Source organism: Vipera ursinii (genome assembly GCF_947247035.1).
Source record: "Vipera ursinii genome assembly, chromosome: 2".
Classification (NCBI taxonomy): Eukaryota; Metazoa; Chordata; class Lepidosauria; order Squamata; family Viperidae; genus Vipera; species Vipera ursinii.
In genome coordinates this window covers 260,397,275-260,413,817 of record NC_139513.1, presented here as the reverse complement: position 1 = coordinate 260,413,817, position 16,543 = coordinate 260,397,275, and the positions used below count along the sequence as shown (strand labels likewise).

The 16,543-nt window shown below is 35.9% G+C and overlaps 1 protein-coding gene across 2 annotated transcripts; it reads right to left on the bottom strand.

Annotated features, from left to right (window-relative positions):
• Positions 1-4,716: 4,716 nt before the first annotated feature.
• On the bottom strand, positions 4,717-16,543 carry MARVELD2 (MARVEL domain containing 2). 2 transcript variants are annotated; one of them, XM_083351016.1, is made up of 7 exons: positions 16,474-16,543; positions 14,215-15,362; positions 12,936-12,968; positions 12,231-12,367; positions 11,284-11,455; positions 9,823-9,873; positions 4,717-6,447 (listed from the first exon to the last, which is right to left on the bottom strand). In XM_083351016.1, exons 2-7 carry the CDS (start codon positions 15,331-15,333, stop codon positions 6,337-6,339), a joined length of 1,623 nt encoding a protein of 540 aa, XP_083207142.1. In that variant the 5' UTR covers positions 15,334-15,362; positions 16,474-16,543; the 3' UTR covers positions 4,717-6,336. The 2 variants fall into 2 exon arrangements, with proteins under 2 accessions (XP_083207142.1, XP_083207141.1); XM_083351015.1 differs by lacking the exon at positions 16,474-16,543 and adding an exon at positions 16,198-16,307.

The window sequence follows — 16,543 nt, the reverse complement described above, 5'->3', positions numbered from 1 at the left end:
AGGCGGAATCAAAGAAAGAAGAAGCGCTCTGGGAAAAGCTGCTTCGGAAAAGATGGTGCTATGTATCCTTTTGGGTGATCGAAAGTTTCAGATGGGTTCATATCTTCCTTACTTCTTTGTAATTAGCACTGGAGTTACAGTGTGCAAATATACCCTCCACATAAAAACGGTTTTATTGAAAAATAATTTTCATCTTCAGGGAGACATCCCCCATCTCAGAGTTATAAGATAGGAGGTACACTGTGTGTTTCTCAACCTTAAAAGTGTAAAGATGTGCGGACTTTAACTCTCGAAGTCACCACTCAACAAGAGAAACGCTGCTGTAAAGCAGAGGTGCACATCAAGTAGCTTGGAGAAATGTTGGAAGTGGCCCCTAGACACACACACCAAATAATGTTACCAAACTGTGACTGTTGAGTGTGACTGAAGAGAAATATTTAATAAATGGTTGAAAAGAAATCATGTGTAAATTTAAATATAAATGAAAGTAAACAATTTCAGGGTTGTTGTGCCATCATTCAGTACTTTCAGGGGTTTATTTATTTATTTATTGAATTTGTATAGCCAACCAACATCATTCAGTGACTGGGTGGAGCCCAACAATAAAAATAGCACTGAAATCAAAACAAATAAATAAAAACAATAAAAACAAACAAGATATGCAATAAATATCACATTAAAACACACACGCGCACACACACACACACCCCAAATCCAATCAATAGATCACATTCAATACAGCCATTGTAAAAGCTATCTACCATTACTGACCCTCCGAGCAAGAGCAAAGCTGTCTTTTCAGCACCTTCCTGAATGCCAATAGGGTCAGGACCAATCTAAGCTCCAAGGAACTGATTTTCCAAAATGTGGATCCCATGGGGAAAAAAGCTGTCTTCCTAGGTTTTGTCAGGTGACACTTCTTCATAGACAGAATCTGTTGACCTCTCCTGTTAAACCTGATGGGAAGGGTAAATGTAAATATAGAGAGGTAGTCCCTCAAAAATGTATGCCATTCAAAAGGCTTTTGCTGACTATAAAATAAACCAAAGGCTAACAAAGAGATACTTGTGGGCACCATGGAATGTGATTGCCTTTGATAGTAGCTGCAAAAGTCCAAATCCTGGAAAAGATCAAATTACATGAGAAAGTAAGGAGAATAATTATGATGATGATGATATTTTTGACAAGAATGCCAAGATCTTTAGAGGCCATCCTTGGACTCAACTATGATACACAAACTTTCAACCAGTTGCCTATTTCTTGACTGAACTACTGTAACATGTTTTACACAGGGCTGTCCTTGAAGACCATGTGGAAATTGCAACTGGTCCAGAGTGCAGCAATGCACACAGTTTTGGACAACTCATGGTTTGTCCATATTACACAGTGGCTGTACAAGTTTCTAGGTTTTTTAGGTGTAATTCAAGATTCTGATTATCACTTTTAAAGCCCTCAGTGGCACAGGAGCAGGTTGTTTGTGAAACCCCTCTCCCAGAAGGTATCCGCCCACTGTACCAAGTCCAATAGGATGGGTGCACCCAGGTCCCTTCCCTTAAATGTAGGCAGTGTGCCTTCTCACTAGCAGCCCGTGCCCTTTGGAATACCTTCCCTCTGAAATCTGGCAACTCTCTACCTTTCCAACCTTCTGGAAAGCCTTGGCTTGAAGACCTGGCTCTTCCTGCTAACATGTTAGAGTAACATATTAGCTGGAAACCAAAAATGTTATTTTTATTCTTTGCCCAATATTATGATACATGATGGGCAGCTATATAAATATTTTAAATCAATGATTTTGGGGCCAGATCAGTGACTCCTTGCAGGAGTATCAAACTACTGGCCCATGGAGCCGGTTGCATCATGCGGAGGCCACACTCACCCAGCTCTGGCAATGCAAAAAGTCACAATACATCACGACATGTCACGTGATGCGGTGAGTTTGACACCCGTGTCTTCCAGTATTCAACATCGTCCTGGTCCATGGATTCAGAATTATTCTTTTAAGGATCTTTTCAAATGTTGGAATATATACCCTTGGAATCTTTTAACATTGTTCTAGCTTTGTAGTAGGAAAAGGGCTGCATGGCATTTTTATATTCCAAAAAAGGCACTTCAAAATGTATGAGGGTAACTGTGTGGTCCCAGGAAAAAAGGTAGCTTCTATTAAAAGTTCTGAGAAGATGCTTCATTCAAACTTCCATTTACTTCAAAGCATCTTATTTATTTATACTTATGTAACTTGTTATACTGCCTGCCAACTGTTGAATAGTCTCAGCCATTTACAATGGAAAAGGTAAAATGACAAATAACAAGTAGCTAACACAGGTGAACTTAATAATCAACTGTTCAAATTTGCAGCTGAAAGTCTGTATAAAAATATGTGTTTTGAAGGTTTTAAAAAAGCTAATAAAGATCTTAAGTCCTTCAGGTCCTAAACCACCAGGAATCACTAGGAATTATAGCAGAGGACAAAACTAGTAAATACACAGATTCTCCATTCCAAACAGCATGGATGGCAACAGAGAAGGCTTGTTCACCAGTTGTTACAAATGCAATTCTCAGTAAGCACAGAAGTGCATATCAAAAATTCTGTTCTCTCAAATAATATGGACCTAAGTATTGTAGCATGTTCAATATAATTTAGTGAGTGTTGTTTTTTGCCCAGAAGTGGCAAATAAATTTGGCATTGAATGCAAAGCCTTGCCCAGCCCAATTAGTACTAATTGCCTGCTTTGCCCACAAGGCAGGCACAATCTATGGCAAAGTCAGGTGAACCACATAGCAGCAGATCTATTCTCTGAGCTCAGGGTAGCACGTTTCTGGATTTCAGAGATACTTCTTACACTGCAGCATACATACAACCATGATAAACAATGACAACAATATTACAACCATTATTAGGTCTAATTACATAATGTTTCTACCCAATGAGATAAAGATCCAATACTTTGGTAGTAATTAGATTATTTTCTGGAGGATATTGACATCTGAGAAAATGAGCCAGTTTGGTTTAGTACAGTGCTTTTCAAACTTGGCAACTTTAAGCTATGTGAACTTCAACTCCCAGAATTCCCCAGTCAGCACGCTTCTGAATGTTATAGCAATATAACTGGATAATGTATGCAGGTATTTTGCTATTCTTTTTTGTTTTGTTAATTTCCTACCTGGCAATCAAGAGTCAACAAATCCACTGGTTATTAATCAATACTAAATTGGGACACTATATCTTGAAAGAAGAGTTCTACAGAATTGCTGAATAACATTATACCATATTTGTAGTAATATATAAATACATAATGACTGGACTAATTCAGGCATGGTAAGCTCGATACAAAATAAACCATACTATATTTTTGCATACTATGTGAATGCAATCACTGAATATTTTCATATGAAATATTCTGGTTACTTGCAAATAACAGTTACTTCCTCGGCAAGATTGAGAGACTTTTAATAAACTATAATGTATATCATATATTTTTACTGATATATCTGTGCAGATACAATGTATATTTAGCAACTAAAATGCTCCATCTATTCTGTGATTCATTTATTAAAAATATTGAATTAAAGAGATTGATACATCCCAGATATTATAGTTTCAGGTGGTGCCCTTCTATTTCAGTCTTTTCTTTTTACTTCACATTACGCTGCCTTTCTGTGGAATACTGTCCTAAGTATCTTTCTCTGAACCAATTATCTTGAAAAAACAGATGTCAAGCATTTAAATGAGTTGCTAACACAAAGATTAACATTTGGCAAATGACAGAATATAAAACAAAGCTGCTTGCTGCCTCAGGATACAAACCTCAAATGTATGGAGGTTTGATTAATAATTTAGTGGTGATGGTTAGAATATAATCACTTCAGAACACTTGCAGCTTTTGAATTTTAAACGCATTGTAGTAGAATCCATTTGCAAAAGAAGCTGAATGCATAATAAACCTTTGCACAATGCAATTACCATTTATGATTGCCCATATTTGGCAATGCACTACACGTACCTGCCGTGTTGACTAAATTCACCTACTTATATGGAGTAGAAAATTATTTAAGTAATTAGATTTCTATACCGCCTTATTCCCGAAGGACTCAGGGCGGTTTACAGGGCAGCATAAAATACAATATAAAAGATAATATAAAATTAAAATAAATTAAATTAATTAAGCCCAACAATTAAAACAATATTTAAAAAGCTAAAACCCCTTCAGTCCAGGCCTGATAAATCGAAAAGCCAGGTGAAGATAGTGACAAATCACACTACATACTAACTAAAGTCATTCTGATCCACTAAACAGGAAACATTTTACAATTATTCTGAAGCATTAACAACATTCTGTAACTATTCTTAAGTACGTTACTTAAATTGGAGCTGCTGTCACTTTCAACTGCATAACCAGAATAAGATTTCATGTGAAAATATTCAGCAACTGCGTTTACACAATGTGCTGAAGCAGACATGTCAAACTCGCAATGTCATGTGATGTCGCGCAACGCATCGCAGGTCAGGAAGGGTGTGGGGGCATGAGACATGTCGTGTCAGTTGGGTGCATAAAAGGTGTCATACACATTGGGGAGGGTACACAAAGGAGAGAGGCACTGTACAGGTCAGGGAGGTTGCAGATAGATGTGCGAAGGGGGCATGACATGCATGGATCAGGGAGGATGTGTGAGGGTACAGGAGTAAATATGTCTGAAAGGACAACACAACAAGTCATGGATTGTCTAGTATATGTTTTACTCATTATTTTATGAAAATATACAGTTCAGTATTTCAGAAGGTTATGACTTAATACTATCAAGAAACCAAAAAAAAATGACTTGCATTCCAGTGCACGTTATTTGAAAATCATCTTTTTCCTTTTCTATTTTCCTTTAACTTTTTCCTTGAATTTTTTTCCTTTATTTTTTTCCTCCTTACCCTATGTTTGTTAGTTTTTACCTTCTTGTTTAACAGTTTTAATAAAAATTATATGCCAAAAGATTGTTTTGAAGTTACACCTAGAGTAGAAATTCACTACAATGTGCTAAGATTCTTCTGTAAAAAATGTGATAGGATACAATATAGAAATGTAGAAAAATATATGAACTTACTAGCAAGATCTGCTCCATCCCACTTCACTTATAAAAAGATAAATTTGTGGGATTTCAATTTTCTGAGTTTTATTTTAAAAAACTGTGCTGTTTAATGCCCTGAATAATTTTTTCTGCACCTGCCATTCTAATCAACATTTTAAGTTGTTGTTTAGAAAAAGTCAGCTATAATCGGGATTTAAGAGGTGAGATTAGTTGACAATTCAGTGATATATACATGGCAAGACTGTCTTTCAGCAGAAAAGTAGAATTCAGTATCAGTCTGAAAATATTTTAGTTGAATGTTGCTTTCCTTAGATAGTATTTACATTCTCTTTTAACACTTTCCTAATGATATTCTCTTATACAGAGCTAATAACTTTCTGAGAAAAATTGCATGGTACATTCAAAATTCATTCATTACCTATGAAACAAACTTGGCATAGATTCTCAAATAAAATGACAGTTATCTAAAGAGTTACCTAAAAGGGAACAGATTTAGTTCCCCTTCTGCATCAGAATCAATTTTAAAAGGACACTATTCATCCCAGGACTTCTGTTTCCACATCCAAATGACCCAGTGAGAAAATCATGAAGGTAACTATCTTTCCAACGAAAAGGTTGTACTTTGCATAACTGAGATATTTTCAAATGCCACAGCCCTGTCAGATGGAATCTCATATAGCTATTTGTTGCATAATACATGCAGGTCACAAAAATACAACTCCAATTTTTGCTTAGAATGTCAAGATTTACAAATATTAAACTTACAAAATTATTTAATTTTAAAATGTATGGCTATCCAAAGGAAATTGCCGAACAAGATGATTGTACTAATCTGGTTCCCTGTCCCTCCAAGTAGGTCATTATACATAAATAGTTAAGAGGCACCCTAGCACATTAAGCAATTTTTAATATACATGGATCTCTGAAAGACTGCATTTCATATAACATGGAATTAAGGCAGTGATACCTGTTTACAGCTTATTCATATTTAGGAAAATATCTCAATGACAGAAATACAAATATTTTGAATTTAAAACAAAAAAGATACTAATTTTATGCTATTTTAGAATAGGATCATCAAAAGTGCACATGGTTTAACTATATTGTTAGACAGTTTTCCATCTTACAATAGATAAAACTTTTCCTTAGTTCACAATATACATAGTAGATTTTAGTTACTAATTTTAAAGAAAAATATAAAATAATGGTAATAAATATTTTAAAATGGTAAAAAAAAATCTTGGTAAAATTAAAGGCATTCTAAGTATTCCAATTCATAATTTTGTCATATTCCTGAATTCTTTGTTTTATGTGAGAAAGTTTGTTCTTTAGATATTCACATCGTTCTTTCTTTTCCTGAAATGTGGGATCCTGAAATACAAATGATTCAGTAGGTAAATTTTGAAACGTTTATCACTTTGTTAGCTGGGTAAGTCATAAAATATACAAACTTCATTTTCTTATGTCTTTTATTTGCATAGAGATAGTTCTCAACTTACAACCACAATTGAGCCCAAAAGTTATGTTGCTAAATGAGACAGTTGTTAAGTGAATTGTGCCCCATGTTATGCCCTTTCTTGCCACAATTGTTCAGTAAATCACTGCAGTTGTTAGGTTAGTAACATAGTTGTTAAATGGATCTGGCTTCCCAAATGTCTTTGCCTGTTGGAAATTCTCAAAAAGCGATTGCATGACTCCAGGACATGCTACACGTGAACCAGTTGCCAAGCATTCTAATTTTGATCACATGACCATAGAGATGTTACAACAGTCATAAGTGTGAAAAAAAAGGAAATGTCATTTTTTTCCAGTGTCACTGTAATTTCGAACAGTCACTAAGCGAATGGCTGTAAGTTGAGGACTACCTGCATTTGGAATGTTGTAAGCAATACATTTAACTGATGAAATTAATATTTCTATATCCTGAAAAAAAGATGAAAGAAAAATAAAACCCAAGGAAAACTTTGTTCTGAAGGATAATTTGTTTTAGCAATTTATCCTTAATAGTTCTTTCTTACCTTCTGATGTTCATTTCATATACAAAGTATGAAAATTATTATATAATTTTATGCATATTAAATCCCTATCTTATTGGGAGAATATGTGATATATAAGAAAGCTCAATCCTTGGCTCAAATATGAAATCCTGACAACCACTATAAAAAATTCTTAAAATATACTGTGATTTGGCTTGATACAAAACACTTCAGGCATGGTGGAGCAGTCAAGCCATTACTGGACAACTGAAGAAGTTATATCTGATGCTGAAATACTGTCTCCATACCCCTCATTTATTAGTGATAAAAAGTGATAAAAGACTAATCATTCCATTAATTTCAGTGCAAATTGAACACAGGAATTTGTAAAAGCCATTTTATATTGAGTAGGACAATGAGTCCATCTGGTACAGTATGAACAACAAAATTACAGAGAAGCATTTTTTCCAAATTTCTTTGAAGATGTCAATAATTTAATTTGGGAACGATTTCATTCTAGTTATGATTTTACACCAAACTAGGATAACATGCAGATTAGATCAGGTAAGATCAGAAGCAAAGGGACTGAGACTTCCGGTTTGGCATTGCAGCGCCTGCAGACGCAGGAAGGTGAGCTCCATTTTCCGTGTCCGAATTCACCCTGCTGGGGGACCCTGGAAAGGGTTGAAAGTTGCCCTGTAGGGGCGAAGAGCAAGGAGGGGATTCCCGCTTGATCACAGGAGGGCAGCAGCCCTTCTGCTTGATGCAGGGCAGCCCTCCAAACTGACAGGGGAAAGACCAGCCATAGCAATATGGCTCGTCACTAAGCTGCTGTCAGCCAAAGTCAAAATTACTACCAACCACCTTTAAGGCAATGCAGATGAAACTGGGTGAGATCTGATCTTCTCTGTAAGACATTAAATATCTTTTCCTGCAAAAAATGCAGTATTTTTCCCCCTGTGAGGAGAGAGGGAATTTCTACCCCACCCACTAAGAACAGCGACGACTGACTACCCAGAGAAAACAGAGCAATTATAAGAACAACTTTAATCTAATAGGATGCATATACTTTTGAAATTTGGGGGTTAAATGTTTTCCTATTTTTACTGGAGATGTTGGTTTTCATCTAAAAAGAAATCAACCTTGAAAAACTATTATAAAAACCTTCGACTTAAAAAGTTTTAAACTGCATCAGAGACATCTTGTGGCAAAGTATGGTATTAAAATTTGTTATTGACTAAAAGAGACTTGGCTTGAGGCCCAGACTCTAGAAAAAAACTCTTTTGACCTTGACAGATACCACCTGTGAAAAACTCAGTTGTAGGGCGGCATATCTGGCCTGTCTGAACTATGGTAAACCTTTACTGATTTTCAGAGTTATATGTGGGGAATTGCTCTCCTATTTCTTTACATGAGAAGCATCTGTTATTACACGAGATGATGGAATACTTTGGACTATAAATTCGTACTTGGCAAACAATTGCCACTCTAAAGATTACCTACAACACATGAAATAGATGTCCCATACCTAGTTATAAAAAACAAAAAACTTTTTTCAATGTTTGATTTTAAAGTCTTCAACTTAACACATTATCAAGAGAATATGGATGAAGATCAGGAAAAAATCCTTTCTATGTTGAAATCAATACATGAAACCATTCTTTCACCTTGTAACAAAATAAGATGCAACATAAACGAACAAGATGCCAGCTTAGATATAGAAACCCAGATCTTGACTTCAACCAAAGAACTAACAATGCAGAAAGTAACAGGAGAAGTGGAACAACTAAATACTAAGACCCAATTGATCAACAGATCCAGCCAACGGAAAAATCAGAAAAGGGAGTGACAACATTTAGAATGGAAAAGACTTTACATAAATCATAAGAAATTTGAGGAAAAGGAAGAAGAACAGATTGAATGGAAGATAAACCTATCAGGACAATTGTGAGAAATTGGAGTAACAGGGAGGTGATTAAATGAATACAAATGGGCTAGTTCTTCCAAAAACAACCTGTAACCAAATGGTCTTTCTTATTCCAAATAATACATATAATAGAGGGAGAACTGTTTGAGGATTCAAATGTACTGACGTAGAAGGTCAGTTGGCAAAGGAAGAAAGCCAGAGTAAGGCTGAAAGAATAACAGGACATTGATTGTATATAAAGGTTGAATGCAAACACAATTAAGATATGTATAAGCTAAAAATTATTGATAAAAGTAACAAAGATGGTTTTTACTTAGTTGATAATAATAAAAACTATATCAGACTAATATGAGATACTAAATATTAAGGGAAAAAGGAAATAGCTGAGGTTGTAATTTGAGATTTGTGCTAAAAATTTATGTTATTGAATTATTGTTTACCTAGTCACCACATTGCTTTTTAAATGTTTAATTGTAAAATTAGAAAACTAATAAAATATTATTTAAAAAAAGAAACAAAGGGACTGAGAATAGACTAATCTGTTGCAATAACAATGTAGAGAGCAACTGTTCTTCCTGATGAGAAACAAGTTGTTCTTAGCATGTAGGATGCACATTTGATAGAAAGATTCGCATGTGGGGTGTATATATCCATGCATCTGTGTACATACTCACATACACACACACTGAGCTTTAATCTTATACTTGTCATTTCTTTGCAATAATGGCTCTTTTAATATCAGCAAACTGGTGTAAATCCTAAAAGCTCATAGGTCCAGGGCATCCCTGGTGTGTTATTATTGCTCTGGACATCAAAGTCATTGACAAATAAGACAATACTCACATTCTTTTTCTTTTTATACTGTTGGAGAACATTGGCGATTCTATCATGTTCCTAATAAGAAAAAATGTAAAATATGAATACGTTTCATTTACTTTTAAAACTTATGTTTTATATAACTTTATTTTCTATTTTGCACTATGTTTTGTTCTATTAGTGTTTAACTATTTCTCAACTTTTTAATATTGCTACCTCCTGACACCATAATGACTATGAGCAGTACACATTATAAACAATCAAAAACTTTATAACCAACAAAAAAGACTGCAATCGTTTAGAGACTGCAATTTGTTCCTTAAATAGGAAGTAAAATGGTCATTAGAGACTGTGAAGATTATTGGTTGCTGCTGTCTTGTTTAATTAAAGTTCTTTCATAACAATCACACCGGCCTTTACTGTTATTCCAGCGTGCATGATTTATTTGTAAGTGCTCACACTGGTTGGAAAATGATTTTTTAAAAAAATTACCGTCGTATTCATGACAAGTTGTTGAACAAGGTAGCACTTGAAGATGAGTACAGTAATAACTCTCAATGCCACATGTGTTCTAGTCTGTTCTGTTCCAGCCTACGACCGGCCCTGTTTGAATGTCAGGGACAACCCCTTTTTATAGTCAACAGGCTGGAAAAAACCCAACCAAATTTATTTACAAAGAAATCAAAAGTTCAAACAAGAGTTAAGCAGGAATAACAGACCAGGACTCTAGCAGATCTTCAAACTGTTGCCTTCAGCAACCATCACCTCCCACACCTTCCCCTTTTATCAGCAGTCCCAAGACGTGGCTTCTCATTGCCTTCTTCTCCTCTCACCGAGTTGCCTCATTGCCTTTCTTTGTCCTGCTCTGCTGGATTGCCTCCTCCTCCTAACGTCCCTGATTACATCCAGCTGTGAATCATCTACATCCAATACCTTGTGCTCACACAGCTGAGTCTCATGAGGAACATGACAGGAGGGGCCAGGCTGAGAGTCCTGCAGAGCCTCCCTTTGACACCAAAGGCTCTCCAAACCCCTCCTCTTCAGAATCATCAGACTCAGCTGCCGGTACCACAGGCTGCCGCTGAATCACAACATAGTCTAACATTTAACTTGTTCATGGTAAAGTTTGAATATCACCATAAAGAGATCACTTGCTTTGCAATTTTGGTAAGAATTGCATAACCACTGAGTTCTGTTAGAAACCACTGAGTTCTGTTAGAAGCTGTTGTCTCTGACAGATGCATATGCATCACAAACATCAAGAACGTAGACCAGGCATACAGTGATTACTAGTTACAATCATTTCACTGTTAGATAACATTGTAAAGTTATGTAACAGTAACCAAGACCTTCTTGGAATGTAACTTAGTAAGAAATATAAAATATGTAATGACTTCCAAAAATGAAGGGATTATCATGATTAGACTACTGATCTTATCTTATCTTTCGATATCTACTACTAAATATAAATTTTAAATCCATACTTACAAGAGTGTTTCCAGGATGCTGAGGAAGCTTCCTCATAAGTGCATCTAACTCATCAAACTTCTTCAAAACTGCCTGAACTTCAGAAGACAGCTCTTTATATTCAGAAAACTGATCATTAAATACAGCTTTATAACGGTCTCTTTCCTCATTTGTCTGAATTGCTGGGTATTTTCTATAAGCAATAAGCTTCCAATCAGTGGTATGTCAACAATTCAGTAAACTGTAAATGTATTAGAACACTGAAAATTTAACTTTAAAATGTGTAACATTTAAAATGTTAACATATACAGATTATTAAAAATTTTATCAATAAGGACTAGAATCATTGTTTCCCTTGGCATACAATATTTGGATTGCAAAAATCAGGACAATACTTATCTGAAAATCATTTGGTGGACTGGGCTGGATCAGGTATTTTAAACATTCCATTAAGTTAATGAGTTTACACATCACATGATTAAAGTATGACTTGACAAAGTGACCATTGGTTAAACCAGGGGTAGGCAACCTTGGCTCTTTTATGACTCGTGGACTTCTACTCCTGCCTCAGCCATGAAAATCAGCTGGGTGACCTTGGACCAGTCACTCACTCTCAGCCCAACTCACCTCACAGGGTTGTTGTTGTGGAAAAATAGGAGAAGGAACATGTGTTGCTACTTTTGAGTTATTTGTAAAAATAAAGGTGGCAAATAAAAGTAAATAGTGAATAACAGACTAACCGTTACAGCTTAGTAAACGACATTATTGGGTTTATATATTGCATTTTTAAATCTGACAGCTTAGTAAACTACATTGTTGGGTTTATATATTGCATTTTAAAATCTTATAATGTGTCTTATTTTTAGTTTATTATAGGAATCAACTCAGTGTTGTTTGTAAATTGTGGTTTAGGGTTTAACATAATGATCTTAAATGCTCTTTTGCATGCTAAAAATACATATACTTACGCTAAGTAATCTGGCATCACTATTGGTTTAGGAATATGTCCTGCTGGTATATAGCCATTAAGTACTTCAGGCTTCATTTCTGCACCCTTCAGTGTCTTTACTGCTACCTTGGATGTGTCATTTTCATGATCTTCATACTATGTAAAAAGAATTTTTAAAAGTTTTTTTTTTGCTCAAGTTTGTATTAAATAACTAAAAGTACAATTCTAACCTCTAATGCTAGTTTGTTGAAATAAACAACTGTGTTAGATACTAAATTCATTTGGACAATAAGTTTTACAGACAAAATATTACCACTGGCATCTTGTACAGAATGTTGTTACAGAGGCTTAAGGTACTACCCACTGTCCTAGCCCAAATCACCTCATTTGGAGGGCTTGGGAAGCAAATTATACTTTAACTTTTGAAAATTTTCACGTTGCCTCTTGGAACTCATAAAAAGAGCAAACCTTTCATGCCTTTCCACTGGGTTTTGTAAGTGGCAATAACTACAAGCTACTTCTGTAAAAGTTCAACATCAGGGAGGGAAATGAGGTGGTATTGATACTAGAACACCAAATCAACATTTGTGAATTTTCACTAAAACAGATTATTTTTTGTAAGATTTAATATTTGTTCATGTCTTTTTGAAGCAGACACTTTTGTGAGGCAATTCAAATTCAGTAACTACAAAGTAAACAGAACATATGTCGTTCTGATTCTTACCTTTCTTTTGGGGGCAAATGATTGTGACTTCATCTAATAAAAGAAACAGAAATAACAGTATTAAATGTATACATTCAGACTATAACTGCTGATAATGCTATTATGCAAATTCATTTCACTCTGTATTGACATAATATATATTGTAGTGGTATATTTGTCTTTTTTAATCTGTGCAGAGAATTGGTATAAAAGCAAATACTCTTCCAAAAACAGATAGTATTTTGGTCTGCCAACAGAAAAATATTTTTATTTAGGCAGACTTTTGAATTGTTAACTGTTTTCTTCCTATTTTATTATTAAATTTATTTGCTACCCATCTAGAGGTTCAAGGCAATCCTGAGTGGTTTTATTGTTGTTTTAATGCATATTTTGTTTTAACTGCAAACTTTCTATTTTTATTTTTATTATGCAGTGCTGCTGTATTGAATGACTGATAGAATGAGGAGTGATTTCCACAAAGTTTTACCTACATAGGAAATAAGAAGCTTGACATAATTAAATGCTTGTACACGGAAATTAAAATAGTTGAAAATCTTTTGATAGCAAACTTGTGGATATCACTTGCTAAAACTAGAGAGCAATTAAAAAAATTGTGAGACACTACATGAAGACTCACATAGTATAATCAATACACATGGCTTATATTTATAGCTCTATTTTAAAGCTTGGTTTCAACTACAACTTTTGGTTAAGACCGCATATATAAAGCAACAGTGGCAAATTTACTAGTAAAATCAAGTTAATTATCTACTTGGTTCTGAAGATACTTATTATATTTTGCTTTCTTTTATCAATGCAAAGATTGAATATATTTTATTTTGCAGATTACCCTAAAATTTAAAGGACTGTTATGGGAAGGAGCAATTACAGAGGAAATCTTTTCTGCCTTTTCCTAAATCCAAGCATTACAAAAAATAGGTTTTTACCCCTTTACTGAAACTTCTTTGGGGATCTGCAGTGATTGAAAATGTTCTTTAACTTTCCAAAAGCTCTATTTCTCCCTAGCTGCCTTCGTTTGATACAATTTTTCTGAATTTTAAGAGAAAGAAAATGAAGGAAAGAACCTTTATGGAAGCAATATACTCAGTGGTGGGATTCAGCCAGTTTGTACCACTTTGACAGAACCGGTAGCTAATTTTTTGTTGCCCAGGTCCAGAATGGACTTCTGAAAGCGGCATCCACACAGAGAACTGGTTGTTCACATATTTGAATCCCATCACTGAATATACTCCATCGTTCATTTAGAAACATACCTAGAAGCACAGTACTTGAAACTTACCTGCTCTTCCATGAACTCTCTGTGTCTGCGCGCAGTTTCATGTCTCCATAATTTTAGGCAAACTATTGCACCGATGAGATATATAATCATTGTTAAAAACAAAAAAATAATTCCTGCTGTCTGTCCCCCTTCTATACGACAAAAAGCAGCATTCATTGGTGTGTTAAATAAATTATAGGAGCAAAGTCCTCCTCTGTTTGCGTCATTTACATAGACAATAGCGGCGGACATATATAAAATAAACAAAGCCACGTTGATTCCAAATTCCGTTAAAGGCCACCAGTGGGAATCCAGAAGAATAGTTTTGTAATACATTGACATACCAAGTACTAGAATTATGATAGTCACTATCCAAACAAGTGCTGCTACAACAAGGACAAAAGGAGTTTTGGGTCCACTGTAATAATAACCACCATACATGCTGCTTGCACCATAGCCATATGGTTGTGAAAAGCCATACATGTTGTACCACTCATTGTCTTTGTGAATGTAAGCTGTGACACAAGCAAATACAGCTGCACCTAAGAGCAGTTCAACAACAGCCAAGATTCTAAGCAATCCTGCCCAAGATTTCATGTAGGAATATCTGAGGTTAAAAGCTTCTACTTTCTCACTGTATGTCAAAGCCTGAGTGTGCCTTCCCAGAGAGCCATATGGATCCGGGGGGAGAATACCTTCAGCTTCTTTTTGTGAAGTGTAAGTCCCTCCTGATCCTCCATATGGATCTTGATAAGAGCTTGGTGTTGAAATATGATCTGCTTTCACTGGGGTAAGTGTTGGAGATGATGGTGGAGAGCATTGAATTCCATCTGAAATGGCAGTTACTGGCTTATTCCATTCTGGATCACCTCGTTTTCCTCTGAAGAAGTTTTTCCATGAATCAGGAATGAATTTTCTCACTGGTTTGAGATCAGGGATTTCAGTTGAGTCTTCATTGTCACTTGGATAAAATTCAGGTCCAAATGGTGGCTGTAATGGAAGAGGTGGTGGCAAAGGTTCTGAATTTAATATCCCATCGGCATCTTCTGGTGAAGAAGAATCCACATATACTTTATCATAATGGACAGAACGACTGTGCTGTGCACTTTTGTGCTCCAGTGATGTATTCCTTGAAGACATTTGTGACCTCTCCCGTTTCAGAAAAAAACCTGAAAATTAGGGCAAATAGTTCAAGTGAAGCCTTAAAAAAGGAAATCCAACTAAATTTCTGCACTCAGAGCCAGGGAAAAAAAATCTAACATACAATCATTTGAGCTATAAATCCTCTTCCATAGTAAGGCAGTTCAGAACTGCCATGTCACTTGGATTGCTTTAAATTTGACACTGGGTTTATAATAATTTAATGCCTTGAACCTCTTCAGAGTCTGTGAAACCACAACAGTAAAGATGGCAATGCATAAGTAAAAAACATTAAACTTGCCTCATGTGCAAGTTCAAAGTCCAGACTGCTACACTGTGATGCCTGGATAGTTTGAGAGTATCCAAAATAGTACACAGAAAAAACCAACACAATGGTCATAATTTAGATAGAAAATAAAACAATTTCAATTAGCACTAATACCTCATATCTTTCTGGGATATTCCCTAGTCCAGTGATTTTCAATGTGGGCTAGATATCACCCTCCCAGATATCATGCCATATTTCTAAAGAATCACCCTTTTTATATGGTACAGACAGTTTAGATTAAGATAGAAAACCAAACTGAACACTTTCCCCCCCAGCTAACGACCGGATCAACTAGCAACTCTGGGGGGGTGGGGGGGGTTAGAGAGGTAAATAAGCAAAAATGATTTGAGAAACCCTGCCCTTATCCACAGGTTGTTGAGCAAGCTTTGTGCTACCCAGAGAAAAGGAAGGGGGAAAGAGAGAGATATCCCACACATAGCTACTAGCTTCCGGCATTAAAGCACACATTTAAATCCGCAATCTAAAGACCCGCTTACCTCCTCTGAATGTATCCTATTAAAATAAGCGGGCCTTACTTCCAAGGAAATATCCACCGGATTTCACCAGAAGCATCTGCGAAACACGAATTCCCACCCAATTCCGCACTGCTTCTCATTTTCCCGTCCTTTGGTCCCTACAAATCGCGCAACTTGCACGTATTCCCGCTACCATAACTTGCACCCGCTCCGCCCTCATCCAAAGCCCCGACTGGGATAGAAAGCGGCGCCTTTCTGCCGCGACCCCGCCAGCTCTGAGGCTGGGACCGGACTCTCCACCCACCCGCCCCTCCGACAATAAAATTCCCCACTCACTCTTCCAGACAAAAGGGCGGGCAGAAATATCCTGCTAGGAGTCACAACGGCCAGAAGAACAATCCCGCTT